The sequence below is a fragment of the Xenopus tropicalis genome, chromosome 7 (assembly GCF_000004195.4).
Source record: "Xenopus tropicalis strain Nigerian chromosome 7, UCB_Xtro_10.0, whole genome shotgun sequence".
NCBI lineage: Eukaryota > Metazoa > Chordata > Amphibia > Anura > Pipidae > Xenopus > Xenopus tropicalis.
In genome coordinates, this window is record NC_030683.2 from 1,088,631 (window position 1) to 1,108,184 (window position 19,554).

Consider the following 19,554-nt stretch of genomic DNA (forward strand, 5'->3'; position numbering starts at 1 on the left):
TTAAAGGACACGCCCACTCAGGAGGAGTGGCTCATCAGTGTTCTACCAGATTCATCCCGGGTTGGAGTCGACCCATTTATTATACAAACAGGTACCCCAGGGGCAGATTCAGGGCTTAACGTGAATAAACTGCCGGTCTTTCTACCCTCAGTGTCTGGGGTTCTCTCAACTGTAACTGCTGTACTGATCATGTGACCCCTGTAACTGCCGTACTGATCATGTGACCCCTGTAACTGCCGTACTGATCATGTGACCCCTGTAACTGCCGTACTGATCATGTGACCCCTGTAACTGCCGTACTGATCATGTGACCCCTGTAACTGCCGTACTGATCATGTGACCCCTGTAACTGCCGTACTGATCATGTGACCCCTGCAACTGCCGTACTGATCATGTGACCCCTGCAACTGCCGTACTGATCCTGTGACCCCTGCAACTGCCGTACTGATCATGTGACCCCTGTAACTGCCGTACTGATCATGTGACCCCTGTAACTGCCGTACTGATCCTGTGACCCCTGTAACTGCCGTACTGATCCTGTGACCCCTGTAACTGCCGTACTGATCATGTGACCCCTGTAACTGTGCCCCCCATGTGTAAAATAACTGCACCCTATGAGTGTAGGTCTCTTTATTCTTCTGGCCCCTAATTGGCCATTAATGTTCCTAACCTTGCTTTTATAAATACAGTTCTGATGCTGCTGTACTCCTGCCCCACTGGGGGTGGGTGGGTGGGGTATATACTGAGCCACCAATCCCAGCTGAGTATCCTTTGATTAATACATTTGCTGTATTTATGACAGACCAGTGGAAGAGCATGTCCCTTGCCCTTAAGAATGCGGGGCACCTTCTGGTTCCTGTAAGGGCAAATCTGATTGACTCCATCTGGGCAGATTGCCCTGTGAGGCCGTGCCAACCCCTCATTACTCTGGGGCTAAACTACACAGGTTTGTACCCCTCTGTATCAAACTCACCCCGACTTGGGGTGGGGGATATTTGCTTTAGGGGTAATACACAGCCAGGGTGGGGGTATTTGCTGTAGGGGTAATACACAGGCGGGGTGGGGGTATTTGCAGTAGGGCTAATACACAGCCTTCATGGGTAGGGGGTATTTGCTGTAGGGGTAATACACAGCCTTCATGGGTAGGGGGTATTTGCTGTAGGGGTAATACACAGCCTGCATGGGGTTGGGGGTATTTGCTGTAGGGGTAATACACAGCCTGCATGGGGTTGGGGGTATTTGCTGTAGGGGTAATACACAGCCTGCATGGGGTTGGGGTCTTTACTGTAGGGGTAATACACAGCCGGGGTGGGGTTATTTGCTGTAGGGGTAATACACAGCCTGCATGGGTAGGGGGTATTTGCTGTAGGGGTAATACACAGCCTGCATGGGTAGGGGGTATTTGCTGTAGGGGTAATACACAGCCTTCATGGGTAGGGGGTATTTGCTGTAGGGGTAATACACAGCCTTCATGGGTTGGGGTATTTGCTGTAGGGGTAATACACAGCCTGCATGGGGTGGGGGTATTTGCTGTAGGGGTAATACACAGCCTGCATGGGGTTGGGGTCTTTACTGTAGGGGTAATACACAGCCGGGGTGGGGGTATTTGCTGTTGGGGTAATACACAGCCTGCATGGGTAGGGGGTATTCGCTGTTGGGGTAATACACAGCCTGCATGGATAGGGGGGTATTTGCTGTCGGGGTAATACACAGCCGGGGTGGGGGTATTTGCTGTCGGGTAATACACAGCCGGGGGTGGGGGTATTTGCTGTCGGGGGTAATACACAGCCGGGGTGGGGGTATTTGCTGTAGGGGTAATTACACAGCCGGGGTGGGGGGTATTTGCTGTCGGGGTAATACACAGCCGGGGTGGGGGTATTTGCTGTAGGGGTAATACACAGCCGGGGTGGGGGTATTTGCTGTCGGGGTAATACACAGCCGGGGTGGGGGGTATTTGCTGTAGGGGTAATACACAGCCTTCATGGGTAGGGGGTATTTGCTGTAGGGGTAATACACAGCCTTCATGGGTAGGGGGTATTTGCTGTAGGGGTAATACACAGCCTTCATGGGGTTGGGGGTATTTGCTGTAGGGGTAATACACAGCCTGCATGGGGTGGGGGTATTTGCTGTAGGGGTAATACACAGCCTGCATGGGGTTGGGGTCTTTACTGTAGGGGTAATACCAGCCGGGGTGGGGGTATTTTGCCTGTTGGGGTAATACACAGCCTGCATGGGTAGGGGGTATTTGCTGTTGGGGTAATACACAGCCTGCATGGATAGGGGGGTATTTGCTGTCGGGGTAATACACAGCCGCGGGTGGGGGTATTTGCTGTCGGGGTAATACACAGCCGGGGTGGGGGTATTGCTGTCGGGGTAATACACAGCCGGGTGGGGGTTTTGCTGTCGGGGTAATACACAGCCGGGGTGGGGGTATTTGCTGTAGGGGTAATACACAGCCGGGGTGGGGTATTTGCTGTCGGGGGTAATACACAGCCGGGGTGGGGGTATTTGCTGTAGGGGTAATACACAGCCGGGGTGGGGGTATTTGCTGTCGGGGTAATACACAGCCGGGGTGGGGGTATTTGCTGTAGGGGTAATACACAGCCGGGGGGGGTATTTGCTGTCGGGGTAATACACAGCCGGGGTGGGGGTATTTGCTGTAGGGGTAATACACAGCCGGGGTGGGGGTATTTGCTGTAGGGGTAATACACAGCCGGGGTGGGGGTATTTGCTGTAGGGGTAATACACAGCCGGGGTGGGGGTATTTGCTGTAGGGGTAATACACAGCCGGGGTGGGGGTATTTGCTGTAGGGGTAATACACAGCCTGCATGGGGTGCGCTTTCCTTGGAGGGATCAATGTGGCCCCCGTGATTATTTAGCGCCATTGTGAACAATCTGCCTGTAGGTGGCGCTGTGGTGTTTGTGGGTTCTTCAGGTCAGATGGAAACACTCAGTTTTGGGGGTGCTTTTCTGCCAGAGGAAGTCCCAGGGAATTCTGGGAAATGTGCCCTAGCCAAACCCCGGGGGCAATGCTGTGAGATACCCAGATACAGTCATTTGGCCACTGGCTAAAGTCAGACAGACCCCGGGGTATTTCATAAATAATGTGCAGCCCTCACTCACCCTTCCTTCTACCCCCCTCTAGGGCTGTCATGGAAGGCAAAGATTGAATCGCTTCGAGCCAAGATGGCCGAGAAGAAAGCGTCCTGGATTGTCCTGACGGCATTGGATGAAGTTGCCTGTAGGTTGGGGTGGGGGGGGTAAAAAGCGCCCAAAACTATTGCCCCATTGCCACACATACACAGAAAGTGGACCAGATGGGTTTCTGGGGGTATCGTCTCTCCTCATTGGTTCACTTGCCCTTCTGCCCTTACTCGCTGTTTATTCAGCCTTCCGGCGCCGCTCAGAATAAACCCAATATGGTCCCAGCGCAGTGTAATGTGTGGCCCCTTCTTACTGGGGGTGTCGTTCAGCGCTGTCACTCATTATATCATCATGTACCCTAGTGTGCCACTAACTGCCCCCTCCTGCCCCTTCTCTAGGGCTCTTTAACCTTCGAGGCCTCGATGTGGAATATAACCCTGTGTTCTTTGCTTACGCCATTATAGGCAGCAGCACCATCAGGTACGACTTGTACTGTGTGTTAGTGCAGGGAAAGGGGGTCTCACCATCAGCATAGGAAGGGGTTCCTTACTGTAAGGGCAGTCAGGTTATGGGGTTCCCTACCCAGAGAGGGGGAATGAGTGATACATTGGGGGTGGGGAGGAAAGGGGATCTCACCATCAGCATAGGAAGGGGTTCCGTACAGTAAGGGCAGTCAGGTTATGGGATTCCCTAACCAAGAGAGGGGGAATGAGTGATACATTGGGGGTGGGGAGGAAAGGGGACTCCACCATCAGCATAGGAAGGGGTTCCTTACTGTGAAGGGCAGTCAGGTTATGGGGTTCCCGTACCCAGAGAGGGGGATTGAGTGATACATTGGGGGTGGGGAGGAAGGGTATCTCCCCATCAGCATAGGAAGGGTTCCTTACTGTAAGGGGCAGGTCAGGGTTATGGGGTTCCCTACCCAGCAGAGGGGGAATGAGTGATACATTGGGGGTGGGGGGAAAGGGGAATCTCACCACAGCATAGGAAAAGGGCCTTACTGTAAGGGCAGTCAAGGTTATGGGATTCCCTAACCAAGAGAGGGGGAATGAGGGTGATACATTTGGGGGTGGGGAGGAAAGGGGATCTCACCATCAGCATAAGAAGGGGTTCCTTACTGTAAGGGCAGTCAGGGTTATGGGGTTCCCACCCAGGAGAGGGGGGAATGAGTGATACATTGGGGCTCGGGGAGGAAAGGGATCTCCCCATCAGCATAGGAAAGGGTTCCTTCTGTAAGGGCGTCAGGTTATGGGGTTCCCTACGCAGAGAGGGGGAATGAGTGATACACTTGGGGTGGGTGGGGGGTGGAAGGGGATCTCACCATCAGCATAGGAAAAATTTCCTTACTAAGGGCAGTCAGGTTGATTCCCTACCAAGAGAGTGGGAATGAGTGATACATTGGGGATGGGAGGAAAGGGGATCTCACCATCAGCATAAGAAGGGGTTCCTTACTGTAAGGGCAGTCAGGTTATGGGTTCCCTACCCAGAGAGGGGGAATGAGTGATACATTGGGGGTGGGGAGGAAAGGGGATCTCACCATCAGCATAGGAAGGGGTTCCTTACTGTAAGGACAGTCAGGTTTATGGGTGTTCCCTACCCAGAGAGGGGGAATGAGTGATACATTGGGGGTGGGCGAGGAAAAGGGGATCTCACCATCAGCATAGGAAGGGGTTCCTTACTGTAAGGGCAGTCAGGTTATGGGATTCCCTACCAAGAGAGGGGGAATGAGTGATACATTGGGGGTGGGGGGGAAAGGGGATCTAACCATCAGCATAGGAAGGGGCTCCTTACTGTAAGGGCAGTCAGGTTATGGGGTTCCCTACCCAGAGAGGGGGAATGAGTGATACATTGGGGGTGGGGGGGAAAGGGGATCTCACCATCAGCATAGGAAGGGGTTCCTTACTGTAAGGGCAGTCAGGGTACAGGAATGAGTCCATAACCTCCCATGTTGGTTCCACCAATCACAGGCTGTTTATCAGTGGGGAGCGCCTGGCGGATCGGGCCCTTAGGGAACACCTCCTACTCGATGCCTCGCCCCCCCCTGAGTTTGCGGTGCAGTTGGAGCCCTATGAGTCCATATTGCCCTCCCTGCGGGGTATCTGCACCGGACTCGCTGCCAAAGAGAAAGTGTGGATCAGTGACAAGGCCAGTTATGCCCTGACGGAGGCAATTCCCAAGGTACCTGGGGGGAACACTTGCCCTAATGGGGGGGTTATGGGGGGCAGTTTGGGGGTTGAGCTGTGTGTCACCCCCAGTTTGTTGGGCCCTTCCCCAGGCGCACCGGCTCCTGTCCCAGTACAGCCCCATTTGTCTGGCCAAAGCCGTGAAGAACCCGGTGGAGACGGAGGGAATGAGAAGGGCCCACGTGAGTATGAGCCTATTGTACCCATTGGCCCCTGTGTAGCCCCCCGTGGGGCCCCATATTGTACCCATTGGCCCCTGTATAGCCCCCCAGTGGGGCCCCATATTGTACCCATTGGCCCCTGTATAGCCCCCCCGTGGGCCCCATATTGTACCCATTGGCCCCTGTATAGCCCCCCGTGGGGCCCCATATTGTACCCATTGGCCCCTGTATAGCCCCCCGTGGGGCCCCATATTGTACCCATTGGCCCCTGTATTGCCCCCCCGTGGGGCCCCATATTGTACCCATTGGCCCCTGTATAGCCCCCCCGTGGGGCCCCATATTGTACCCATTGGCTCCTGTATAGCCCCCCCATGGGGCCCCATATTGTACCCATTGGCCCCTGTATTGCCCCCCCGTGGGCCCATATTGTACCCATTGGCCCCTGTATAGCCCCCCGTGGGGCCCCATATTGTACCCATTGGCCTGTATTGCCCCCCGTGGGGCCCCATAATTGTACCCATTGGCCCCTGTATTGCCCCCCCGTGGGGCCCCATATTGTACCCATTGGCCCCTGTATAGCCCCCCCGTGGGGCCCCATATTGTACCCATTGGCCCCTGTATAGCCCCCCCGTAGGGCCCCATATTGTACCCATTGGCCCCTGTATAGCCCCCCATGGGGCCCCATATTGTACCCATTGGCCCCTGTATAGCCCCCCCGTGGGGCCCCATATTGTACCCATTGGCCCTGTATAGCCCCCCCGTGGGGCCCCCCATATTGTACCCATTGGCCCCTGTATAGCCCCCATGGGGCCCCATATTGTACCATTGGCCCTGTATAGCCCCCCCGTGGGCCCCATATGTACCCATTGGCCCCTGTATAGCCCCCCCGTGGGGCCCCATATTGTACCCATTGGCCCCTGTATAGCCCCCCATGGGGCCCCATATTGTACCCATTGGCCCCTGTATAGCCCCCCCGTGGGGCCCCATATTGTACCCATTGGCCCCTGTATAGCCCCCCCGTGGGGCCCCTATTGTAATCCCATTGGCCCCTGTATAGCCCCCCATGGGGCCCATATTGTACCCATTGGCCCCTGTAATAGCCCCCCCGTGGGGCCCCATATTGTACCATTGGCCCCTGTATAGCCCCCCGTGGGCCCCATATTGTACCCATTGGCCCTGTATAGCCCCATGGGGCCCCATATTGTACCCATTGGCCCCTGTATAGCCCCCCGTGGGGCCCATATTGTACCCATTGGCCCCTGTATAGCCCCCCCGTGGGGCCCCATATTTTGTACCATTGGCCCCTGTATAGCCCATCCCGTGGGGCCCCATATTGTACCATTTGGCCCTGTGGGGCCCCCATATTGTACCCATTGGCCCCTGTATAGCTCCCCCGTGGGGCCATATTGTACCCATTGGCCCCTGTATAGCCCCCCGTGGGGCCCCATATTGTACCCATTGGCCCCTGTATAGCCCTCCCGTGGGGCCCCATATTGTACCCATTGGCCCCTGTATAGCCCCCCCGTGGGGCCCCATATTGTATCCATTTGCCCCTGTATAGCCCCCCCGTGGGGCCCCATATTGTACCCATTTGCCCCTGTATAGCCCCCCCCGTGGGGCCCATATTGTACCCATTGGCCCCTGTATAAAACCCCCGTGGGGTCCATATTGTACCCATTGGGCCCCTGTATAACCCCCCGTGGGGCCCCATATTGTACCCATTGGCCCCTGTATAGCCCCCCGCGTGGGGCCCCATATTGTACCCATTGGCCCCTGTATAGCCCCCCGTGGGGCCCCATATTGTACCCATTGGCCCTGTATAGCCCCCCGTGGGGCCCCATATTGTACCCATTGCCCCTGTATAGCCCTCTATGGGGCCCCATATTGTACCCATTGGCCCCTGTATAGCCCTCTAGTGGGGCCCCATATTGTACCCATTGGCCCCTGTATAACCCCCCGTGGGGCCCCATATTGTACCCATTGGCCCCTGTATAGCCCTCTAGTGGGGCCCATATTGTACCCATTGGCCCCTGTATAACCCCCGTGGGGCCCCATATTGTACCCATTGGCCCCTGTATAGCCCCCCGTAGGGGCCCCATATTGTACCCATTGGCCCCTGTATAATCCCCCGTGGGGCCCCATATTGTACCCATTGGCCCCTGTATAGCCCCCCCGTGGGGCCCCATATTGTACCCATTGGCCCCTGTATAGCCCCCCATGGGCCCCATATTGTACCCATTGGCCCCTGTATAGCCCCCCGTGGGGCCCCATATTGTACCCATTGGCCCCTGTATAACCCCCCATGGGGCCCCATATTGTACCCATTGCCCTGTAATCAACCCCCCAGTGGGGCCCCATATTGTACCCATTGGCCCCTGTATAGCCCCCTAGTGGGGCCCCCATATTGTACCCATTGGCCCCTGTATAGCCCCCCCGTTGGGGCCCATATTGTACCCATTGGCACCTGTATAGCCCCCCGTGGGGCCCCATATTGTACCCATTGGCCCCTGTATTAGCCCCCCGTGGGGCCCCATATTGTACCCATTGGCCCCTGTATAGCCCCCCCGTGGGGCCCCATATTGTACCCATTGGCCCCTGTATAGCCCCCTAGTGGGGCCCCATATTGTACCCATTGGCCCCTGTATAGCCCCCCCGTGGGGCCCCATATTGTACCCATTGGCCCCTGTATAGCCCCCTAGTGGGGCCCCATATTGTACCCATTGGCCCCTGTATAGCCCCCCCGTGGGGCCCCATATTGTACCCATTGGCCCCTGTATAGCCCCCCAGTGGGGGCCCATTTATACCAGTGGGTGGGAGCTGCCATGCTGTGTGTCATTCTAACTCCTCCCCTCACTGCAGGTGAAAGATGCCGTGGCCCTCTGTGAGCTGTTTCATTGGCTGGAAAAGGAGGTAGGTGGGGCTGTTCCTCCCAAATCCGGATTGGTCTGGTTCATAAAATGTAGAAGCCCCAGAAAGATAATGTGATTGGTGCCGTTTCAGCAGCCAATCAGAATGCACCCTGCTCTGTACCTCCCCCTCTTATCTCCTGATGTACTTACAGTATTACTGGTTCTGTGTCATGGGACCCACAGTGCCCCGCCCCCCCAGTACCGCCCATTGGAACAGCACCTCCCCCTAGAGGTTACTGAGTATATACACTGTACTGGGGGCCCCTTTAGCCCCGATTCCTGCGCTGCGACTGGATAAGGATTTTATGAGCCTTATTCTTTCCCACAGATCCCGAAGGGAACGGTCACGGAAATCTCTGCTTCCGACAAGGCTGAGGAATTCCGCCGGTGAGACTTATGGGGGGGGCACTGGGTAATATGTATCTGGGCTGGGGGGGCACAGGGTAATATGTATCTGGGCTGGGGGGGCACAGGGTAATATGTATCTGGGCTGGGGGGGCACAGGGTAATATGTATCTGGCTGGGGGGGCACAGGGTAATATGTATCTGGGCTGGGGGGGCAAACAGGGTAAATATGTATCTGGGCTGGGGGGGCACAGGGTAATATGTATCTGGCTTGGGGGGGGCACAGGGTAATATGTATCTGGCTGGGGGGGCACAGGGTAATATGTATCTGGGCTGGGGGGCACAGGTAAATATGTATCTGGGCTGGGGGGGGCACAGGGTAATATGTATCTGGGCTGGGGGGGCACAGGGTAAATATGTATCTGGGCTGGGGGGCACAGGGTAATATGTATCTGGGCTGGGGGGGCACAGGGTAATATGTATCTGGCTGGGGGGGCCAGGGTAATATGTATCTGGGCTGGGGGGGCACAGGGTAATATGTATCTGGGCTGGGGGGGCACAGGGTAATATGTATCTGGGCTGGGGGGCACAGGGTAATATGTAATCTGGGCTGGGGGGGGCCAGGGTAATATGTATCTGGGCTGGGGGGGCACAGGGTAATATGTATCTGGGCTGGGGGGGCACAGGGTAATATGTATCTGGGCTGGGGGGGCACAGGGTAATATGTATCTGGGCTGGGGGGGCACAGGGTAATATGTATCTGGGCTGGGGGGCACAGGGTAATATGTATCTGGGCTGGGGGGGCACAGGGTAATATGTATTGGGCTGGGGGGCACAGGGTATATGTATCTGGGCTGGGGGGCACAGGGTAATATGTATCTGGGCTGGGGGGGCACAGGGTAATATGTATCTGGGCTGGGGGGCCACAGGGTAATATGTATCTGGGCTGGGGGGCCACAGGGTAATATGTATCTGGGCTGGGGGGGCACAGGGTAATATGTATCTGGGCTGGGGGGGCACAGGGTAATATGTATCTGGGCTGGGGGGCACAGGGTAATATGTATCTGGGCTGGGGGGCACAGGGTAATATGTATCTGGGCTGGGGGGCACAGGGTAATATGTATCTGGGCTGGGGGGCACAGGGTAATATGTATCTGGGCTGGGGGGCACAGGGTTAATATGTATCTGGCTGGGGGGGGCACAGGGTAATATGTATCTGGGCTGGGGGGGCACAGGGTATATGTATCTGGGCTGGGGGGGCACAGGGTAATATGTATCTGGGCTGGGGGCACAGGGTAATATGTATCTGGGCTGATATGGGGGGTACAGGGTAATATGTATCTGGGCTGGGGGGCACAGGGTAATAATGTTATCTGGGCTGATATGGGGGGGTACAGGGTAATATGTATCTGGGCTGGGGGGCACAGGGTAATATGTATCTGGGCTGGGGGGGCACAGGGTAATATGTATCTGGGCTGGGGGGGCACAGGGTAATATGTATCTGGGCTGGGGGGGCACAGGGTAATATGTATCTGGGCTGGGGGGCCACAGGGTAATATGTATCTGGGCTGGGGGGGCACAGGGTAATATGTATCTGGCTGGGGGGGGCACAGGGTAATATGTATCTGGGCTGGGGGGGCACAGGGTAATATGTATCTGGGCTGGGGGGGCACAGGGTAATATGTATCTGGGCTTGGGGGGGCACAGGGTAATATGTATCTGGGCTGATATGGGGGGGTACAGACCAGGGTAATATGGTGTATTTGCCCCTAGGGTTGCCTTGGCAGGTGAGTAAGGATATGATGGGTGACAGATCTGGGTATAACTGGCAGTCAGTGCTGGGGGGGGGGGTACAGCGGGGGGTGAGGGGGGGTTGATTCAGTGAATAAGCCCCATTTCCTCTCTTTCTGTCTCCAGGCAACAAGAGGATTTTGTGGAGCTCAGTTTCGCCACCATTTCCAGCTCCGGCCCCAACGCCGCCATCATTCATTACAAGTAAGCCCCCCAACATCCACACACGCCCCCCAACATCCACACACGCCCCCAACATCCACACACGCCCCCCAACCATCCACACGCGCCCCCCAACATCCACATCACGCCCCCAACATCCACACGCGCCCCCCAACATCCACACACGCCCCCCAACATCCACACACGCCCCCAGCCAACATCCACACACGCCCCCAAACATCCACACACGCCCCCCAACATCCACACACGCCCCCCAACATCCACACACGCCCCCCAACATCCACACGCGCCCCCAAACATCCACGACGCCGCGCCCCCCACATCCACACGCGCCCCCAACATCCACACACGCCCCCCAACATCCACACACGCCCCCCACATCCACACGCGCCCCCCAACATCCACACGCGCCCCCCCACAATCCACACGCGCCCCCCACATCCCACACACGCCCCCCAATCCACACACCCGCCCCCACATCCCACGTGCCCCCAACATCCACACGCGCCCCCCAACATCCACACGCGCCCCCCAACATCCACAGCGCCCCCCAACATCCACACGCGCCCCCCAACATCCACACGCGCCCCCAACATCCACACGCGCCCCCCAACATCCACACGCGCCCCCCAACATCCACACGCGCCCCCCAAACATCCACACGCGCCCCCACATCCACACGCGCCCCCACATCCACACGCGCCCCCAACATCCACACGCGCCCCCCAACATCCACACGCGCCCCCCAACATCCACACACCGGCCCCCAACATCCACACGCGCCCCCAACATCCACACGCGCCCCCCAACAATCCACAACAGCGCCCCCCAACATCCACACGCGCCCCCCAACATCCACACGCAGCCCCCAACATCCACATGCACGCGCCCCCCAACATCCCCACGCGCCCCCAAACATCCCCACACGCCCCCAACATCCCCACACGCCCCCAACATCCCCACACGCCACCCCAACATCCCCCACACGCCCCCCACATCCCCACACGCCCCCCAACATCCCCACACGCCCCCCAACATCCCCCAACGCCCCCCAACATCCCCACACGCCCCCAAACATCCCCACACGCCCCCCAACATCCACTCACGCCCCCCAAACCTTTCTCTTGCCTGTACCCCCCCCCACCCACCCCCCAAATTCTGAATTGATTCCTTTCATGCCAGACCTGTCCCTGAAAACAACCGGCCGCTCTCAGTCAATGAGATTTTCCTCTTGGATTCCGGAGCCCAATACAAGTAAGAGATCCCCTGTAATCCCTATATGGGATCTGCCCGTGTAACCTAGGGGGTGGGATCTGCCCGTGTAACCTAGGGGGTGGGATCTGCCCGTGTAACCTAGGGGGTGGGATCTGCCCGTGTAACCTAGGGGGTGGATCTGCCCGTGTAACCTAGGGGTGGATCTGCCCGTGTAACCTAGGGGGTGGATCTGCCCGTGTAACCTAGGGCTGGGATCTGCCCGTGTAACCTAGGGGCTGGGATCTGCCCGTGTAACCTAGGGGGTGGGATCTGCCCCGGTAACCTAGGGGGTGGATCTGCCCGTGTAACCTAGGGGGTGGGATCTGCCCTGTGTAACCTAGGGGTGGATCTGCCCGTGTAACCTAGGGGGTGGGATCTGCCCGTGTAACCTAGGGGCTGGGATCTGCCCCGTGTAACCTAGGGGCTGGGATCTGCCCGTGTACTAGGGCTGGGATCTGCCCGTGTAACCTAGGGGGTGGGATCTGCCCGTGTAACCTAGGGGGGTGGGATCTGCCGTGTAACCTAGGGGGTGGGATCTGCCCGTGTAACCTAGGGGTGGGATCTGCCCGTGTAACTAGGGGGTGGGATCTGCCGTGTAACCTAGGGGTGGGATCTGCCCGTGTAACCTAGGGGGTGGGATCTGCCCGTGTAACCTAGGGGGTGGGATCTGCCCGTGTAACCTAGGGGGTGGGATCTGCCCGTGTAACCTAGGGCTGGGATCTGCCCGTGTAACCTAGGGGCTGGGATCTGCCCGTGTAACCTAGGGGGTGGGATCTGCCCGTGTAACCTAGGGTGGGATCTGCCCCGTGTAACCTAGGGGGTGGGATCTGCCCGTGTAACCTAGGGGGTGGGATCTGCCCGTGTAACCTAGGGGGTGGGATCTGCCCGTGTAACCTAGGGGGTGGGATCTGCCCGTGTAACCTAGGGGCTGGGATCTGCCCGTGTAACCTAGGGGGTGGGATCTGCCCGTGTAACCTAACCCAACTCTCCTTGCTGAAGGGACGGGACCACCGATGTTACCAGGACTGTGCACTTTGGGACCCCCACTGAGTATGAAAAGGTAAGTCCCAGGAGCTGCCATACTGATCCTCCCTCCTGCGCTGCCTTAGTACGGGGGTGCCCCCCCAGGAGCATTGCCTTAGTACGGGGGTGCCCCCCCAGGAGCATTGCCTTAGTACGGGGGTGCCCCCCCAGGAGCATTGCCTTAGTACGGGGGTGCCCCCCCAGGAGCATTGCCTTAGTACGGGGGTGCCCCCCCAGGAGCATTGCCTTAGTACGGGGGTGCCCCCCAGGAGCATTGCTTATAAACGGGGGTGCCCCCCCAGGAGCATTGCCTTAGTACGGGGGCCCCCCAGGAGCATTGCCTTAGTACGGGGGTGCCCCCCCAGGAGCATTGCCTTAGTACGGGGGGCCCACCCCAGGAGCATTGCCTTAGTACGGGGGTGCCCCCCAGGAGCATGGCCTTAGTACGGGGGCCCCCCAGGAGCATTGCTTAGTACGGGGTGCCCCCCCAGGAGCATTGCCTTAGTACGGGGGCCCCCCCAGGAGCATTGCCTTAGTACGGGGGTGCCCCCCCAGGAGCATTGCCTTAGTACGGGGGTGCCCCCCCAGGAGCATTGCCTTAGTACGGGGGGCCCCCCAGGAGCATTGCCTTAGTACGGGGGGCCCCCCCAGGAGCATTGCCTTAGTACGGGGGGGGTACCACACTCTGCAGAGCAAATCACTTTATTCTTAGCCAATCAGGTTATGGTGTGGGAGGGGCTTGGCGCTAGTGATGTGCGGTTCAGGTTTAGGGTTCCTGCCCCCCCCAATTTAACTCTCTCTGCTCCCCCCCCAGGAATGCTTCACGTACGTGTTACAGGGGCACATCGCTGTCAGTTCCGCCGTGTTCCCCACCGGAACCAAAGGTTTGTGTGTTGCCCCCCCGTCCTCCCATTGCCCCCCCCCGGGGTATTAGTTAATCACCCCTGTGTCCCCCCTGCAGGGCACCTCCTGGACTCCTTTGCCCGCGCGGCGCTGTGGCACAACGGACTGGACTATTTGCACGGAACCGGACACGGAGTTGGTTCCTTCCTGAACGTTCACGAGGGGCCGTGTGGCATCAGCTACAAGACGTTTGCAGACGAACCCTTAGCGGCGGGAATGATCCTGTCTGATGGTGAGATGGGGGCACCGGGGGTTATTGTACTGTGGCACTGCCCTGAGCCCCCCCCGGCACCCACACACCTGCCCCCCGGCACCCAAACTCCCACACACCTGCCCCTGTGGTTGGCACCAAACGTCCCACACACCTGCCCCCCCCCCGGCACCCAAACTCCCACACACCTGTTACTGCCCCCCGGCACCCAAACTCCCACACACCTGCCCCCCCCGGCACCCAAACTCCCACACACCTGCCCCCCCACGGCACCCAAACTCCACCTCACCTGCCCCCCCCCGGCACCCAAACTCCCACCCACCTGCCCCCCCCCGGCACCCAAACTCCCACACACCTGCCCCCTCCCCGGCACCCAAACTCCCACACACCTGCCCCCCCGGCACCCAAACTCCCACCCACCTGCCCCCCCCCGGCACCCAAACTCCCACACACCTGCCCCCCCCGCCCAAACTCCCACATCACTCCCCCCCCGGCACCCAAACTCCCACACACCTGCCCCCCCCGGCACCCAAACTCCCACACACCTGCCCCCCTGCAACCCAAACTCCCACACACCTGCCCCCGGCACCCACACACCTGCCCCCCCGGCACCCAAACTCCCACACACCTGCCCCACCGGCACCCACACACCTGTCCCCCCGGCACCCAAACTCCCACACACCTGCCCCCCGGCACCCACACACCTGCCCCCCCCGGCACCCAAACTCCCACAACACCTGCCCCCCCGCAACCAACTCCCACACACCTGCCCCGGCCGGCACCCAAACTCCCACACACCTGCCCCCCCCACCCGGCACCCAAACTCCCACACACCTGCCCCCCCCGGCACCAAACTCCACAAACCTGCCCCCCCCCGGCACCCAAACTCCCACACACCTGCCCCCCCCGGCACCCAAACTCCCACACAACGCTGCCCCCCGGCACCCACACACCTGCCCCCCCGGCACCTCACACACCTGCCCCCCCGGGCACCCAAACTCCCACACACCTGCCCCCTACCCGGCACCCAAAACTCCCACACACCTGCCCCCCGGCACCCAAACTCCCACACACCTGCCCGGCACCCAAACTCCCACACACCCTGCCCCCCCGGCACCCAAACTCCCACACACCTGCCCCCCCCCCTGGCACCCACAATGAGCCAATAGCAGAGTCTGGGCCAGACCATTGTAGCACGGGGGGGGACATGGGGAATCTAATGATGTTCTGTGCGCAGAGCCCGGGTATTATGAAGATGGGGCGTTTGGCATAAGGATCGAGAACCTGGTTCTGGTGGTTCCGGCTAAGACCAAGGTGAGAAGCTCTGGGATTTCTGGGAAGTGATGAGAAAGTAGAACAGAGATGGGTCCTACCGCCCCTGCTGGGAGGCAGTTCCCTGTACCTACCCCCCTTACTGTATTAGTCCCACCGCCCCTGCTGGGAGGCCCTTCCCTGTACCTACCCCCTTACTGTATTAGTCCCACCACCCCTGCTGGGAGGCTGTCCCTGTACCTACCCCTTACTGTATTAGTCCCACCGCCCCTGCTGGGAGGCAGTTCCCTTTACCTACCCCCCTTACTGTATTAGTCCCACCGCCCCTGCTGGGCAGTTCCCTGTACCTACCCCCCTTACTGTATTAGTCCCACCGCCCCTGCTGGGAGGCTGTTCCCTGTACCTACCCCCCTTACTGTATTAGTCCCACTGCCCCTGCTGGGAAGCAGTTCCCCGTACCTACCCCCCTTACTGTATTAGTCCCACCGCCCCTGCTGGGAAGGCCCTTCCTGTACCTACCCCCCTTACTGTATTAGTCCCACCGCCCCTGCTGGAGGCAGTCCCTGTACCTACCCCCCTTACTGTATTCGTCCCACCGCCCCTGCTGGGAAGCCCTTCCCTGTACCTACCCCCCTTACTGTATTAGTCCCACCGCCCCTGCTGGGAGGCAGTTCCCTGTACCTACCCCCCTTACTGTATTGTCCCACCGCCCCTGCTGGGAAGCCCTTCCCTGTACCTACCCCCCTTACTGTATTAGTCCCATCCAACCGCCCCTGCTGGGAGGCAGTTCCCTGTACCTACCCCTTAACTGTATTCGTCCACCGCCCCTTGCTGGAAGCCAGTTCCCTGTACTACCCCCTACTGTATTAGTCCCACCGCCCCTGCTGGGAAGCCCTTCCCTGTACCTACCCCCCTTACTGTATTAGTCCCACCGCCCCTGCTGGGAGGCAGTTCCCTGTACCTACCCCCCTTACTGTATTAGTCCCACCGCCCCTGCTGGGAAGCCCTTCCCTGTACCTACCCCCCTTACTGTATTAGTCCCACCGCCCCTGCTGGGAGGCCCTTCCCTGTACCTACCCCCCTTACTGTATTAGTCCCGACTGCCCTGCTGGGAGGCAGTTCCCTGTACCTACCCCCCTTACTGTATTAGTCCCACCGCCCCTGCTGGGAAGCCCTTCCTGTTACCTACCCCCCTTACTGTATTAGTCCGCAGCCCCTGCTGGGAGGCAGTTCCCTGTACCTACCCCTTACTGTATTCGTCCCACCGCCCCTGCTGGGAGGCCCTTCCCTGTACCTACCCCCCTTACTGTATTCGTCCCACCGCCCCTGCTGGGAAGCAGTTCCCCTGTACCTACCCCCCTTACTGTATTAGTCCCACCGCCCCTGCTGGGAGGCTGTTCCCTGTACCTACCCCCCTTACTGTATTCGTCCCACCGCCCCTGCTGGGAGGCAGTTCCCTGTACCTACCCCCCTTACTGTATTAGTCCCAGCGCCCCTGCTGGGAGGCAGTTCCCTGTACCTACCCCCCTTACTGTATTAGTCCCACCGCCCTGCTGGAGGGCCCTTCCCTGTACCTACCCCCCTTACTGTATTAGTCCCACGCCCCTGCTGGAGGCAGTTCCCTGTACCTACCCCCCTTACTGTATTAGTCCCACTGCCCCTGTGGAGGCAGTCCTGTACCTACCCCCCTTACTGTATTAGTCCCACGCCCTGCTGGGAAGCCTTCCCTGTACCTACCCCCCTTACTGTATTAGTCCCACCGCCCGCTGCTGGGAGGCAGTTCCCTGTACCTACCCCCCTTACTGTATTCGTCCCACCGCCCTGCTGGAGGCCGCTTCCCGTACCTACCCCCCTTACTGTATCGTCCCACCGCCCCTGCTGGGGAGGCAGGTTTCCCTGTACCTACCCCCCTTACTGTATTAGTCCCACCGCCCCTGCTGGGAGGCATCCCTGTACTACCCCCTTACTGTATTCGTCCCACCGCCCCTGCTGGGAGGAGTTCCCTGTACCTACCCCCCTTACTGTATTAGTCCCAGCGCCCCCTGCTGGGAGGCAGTTCCCTGTACCTACCCCCCTTACTGTATTAGTCCCACCGCCCCTGCTGGGAGGCCGTTCCCTGTACCTACCCCCCTTACTGTATTAGTCCCACCGCCCCTGCTGGGAGGCAGTTCCCTGTATCTCTGAGTTTATTGCTTTTATATTCCAGTACAATTTCCGGGACCGGGGGAGCCTGACCTTCCAGCCAATCACACTGCTTCCCATTCAGACCAAAATGATCAACGTTCAGCTCCTGACACAAACGGAGGTAAGTGGGGCAGCCGGGGGGATGGGGGGCAATTACTCCGTACCCCCCCCCCCCCCCCCACCTCTACATTAATGCTTCTCGCTGGTTGCAGGTTGATTGGCTGAACGAGTACCACAGACAGTGCAGAGAAGTGGTGGGAGCGGAGCTGGAGAAACAGGGGCGCCACAATGCCCTCCAGTGGCTGCTCAGGGAAACGCAGCCCATTAGCAAAGCCAACTAGTAAATGTGAGTTCTGTACACATGGCAGCTCCCAGGCCCAGACGGGCGGCGCCACATCCCTCGTGCCACTGAGAACGGACTTTCCCACGGACAAACAATCTGCATTGCAGGCAGCGGCGCGACCCCGGCCAGTTGGGCCCTAATATTAAGTCTCTTCACCATTTGGTACCTGCCCATTGTCTTTATAGGAACCATTTGCCCCTATCAGAGTTCTGCCCCACAGCCTGGCAGCCGGACTTCCCTCCCCACTGTGATTAAGGGGAAACTGCACCTCAAATTAACGTGTACTGTGGCGCTGAGAAATTGCAGTTGGTCTTTATTTCTTATTGTTTGTGGTTTTGTGTTATTTACCCTTATGGATAGGCCACTCCCCCCGGCTGCTTCAGTGTTAGATGTTTTCCTACTGCGTTAACCAAAGGGTTAATCAGCTGTCTGTAGGCAGCACCCCCCCCCCCCATATGCCTTGGTCCAGTCCAGGTAAAGAAAATGTCGGTGGGTGCATTTGGGGTTCTAGATCCCTGGTCCTTCATGTGGCACCAAGGGGATTTGCCAAGTGACCCAATAGGGAGGGAGAAAAAAAGGGACCAAAGAAGCTAAATCACTGGGGAAACTGTCAGATTTGTATTGCTTGGTAACCGTATCCATGGAGCCCAGGCAGCCCCCTTCATTTGTCTTCTGGGGAACCCTGGCGGCACAACCGCTCTTATCTTCCCAATGGGCTTCGTTATCCCAGAGAGGGGAGGGAACTTATAGGCCGGCCGGCAGGGAGGGAACGTACAGACCGGGCGGCGGGGAGGGGAGGGAACGCACAGACCGGCCGGCGGGAGGGGAGGGAACTTACAGGCCCCCCGGCGGGGAGGGGAGGGAACTTACAGGCCCGCCGGCGGGGAGGGGAGGGAACGCACAGACCGGGGGGGAGGGGAGGGGAGGGAACGCACAGACCGGCCGGCGGGGAGGGGAGGGAACGCACAGACCGCGGGGGAGGGAGGGAACGCACAGACCGGGCGGCGGGGAGGAGGGAACGCACAGACCGGCCGGCGGGGAGGGACGGAACGCACAGACCGGGGCGGCGGAGGGAGGGGGAACGTACAGACGGCCGGCGGGAGGGAGGAGGGGAGGGAGGAACGTACAGGCCGGCTGGCGGGGAGGGGACGCACAGACCGGCCGGCGGGGAGGGGAGGGAACGCACAGGTCGGCCGGCGGGGAGGGGAGGGAACGTACAGGCCGGCCGGCGGGGAGGGGACGCACAGACCGGCCGGCGGGGGAGGGGACGCACAGACCGCCCGCGGGGAGGGGAGGGAACGCACAGCCGGCCGCGGGGAGGGAGGAACCACAGGCCGGCCGGGGGGAGGGAGGGAACGCACAGGCCGGCCGGCGGGGAGGGGAGGGAACGCACAGGCCGGCCGGCGGGGAGGGGAGGGAACGCACAGGCCGGCCGGCGGGGAGGAGGGAACGCACAGGCCGGCCGGCGGGGAGGGGAGGGAACGCACAGGCCGGCCGGCGGGGAGGGGAGGGAACGCACAGGCCGGCCGGCGGGGAGGGAGGGAACGCACAGGCCGGCCGCGGGGGGACGCACAGACCGGGCCGGGGAGGGGAGGGAACGCACAGACCGGCGGCGGGGAGGGGGAACGCACAGACCGGCCGGCGGGG

The 19,554-nt window shown here is 59.6% G+C and overlaps 1 protein-coding gene across 3 annotated transcripts in view; it reads left to right on the forward strand.

Annotated features, from left to right (window-relative positions):
• xpnpep1 (X-prolyl aminopeptidase (aminopeptidase P) 1, soluble) overlaps positions 1-18,230 on the forward strand; it is a 21,861-nt gene extending 3,631 nt beyond the window's left edge. For all 3 annotated transcript variants that reach the window (XM_031904836.1, XM_031904835.1, NM_001127157.1), the window contains 16 exon segments: positions 1-91; positions 803-946; positions 3,147-3,242; positions 3,544-3,625; positions 5,113-5,323; positions 5,421-5,510; positions 8,349-8,399; positions 8,727-8,785; positions 10,661-10,738; positions 11,900-11,971; positions 12,971-13,031; positions 13,809-13,878; positions 13,956-14,129; positions 15,346-15,422; positions 17,587-17,685; positions 17,777-18,230. The exon segment at positions 1-91 is cut by the window's left edge and continues 2 nt beyond it. In XM_031904836.1, the coding sequence (XP_031760696.1) occupies positions 1-91; positions 803-946; positions 3,147-3,242; positions 3,544-3,625; positions 5,113-5,323; positions 5,421-5,510; positions 8,349-8,399; positions 8,727-8,785; positions 10,661-10,738; positions 11,900-11,971; positions 12,971-13,031; positions 13,809-13,878; positions 13,956-14,129; positions 15,346-15,422; positions 17,587-17,685; positions 17,777-17,905 (1,584 nt within the window). In that variant the 3' untranslated portion in view covers positions 17,906-18,230.
• Positions 18,231-19,554: the final 1,324 nt, after the last annotated feature.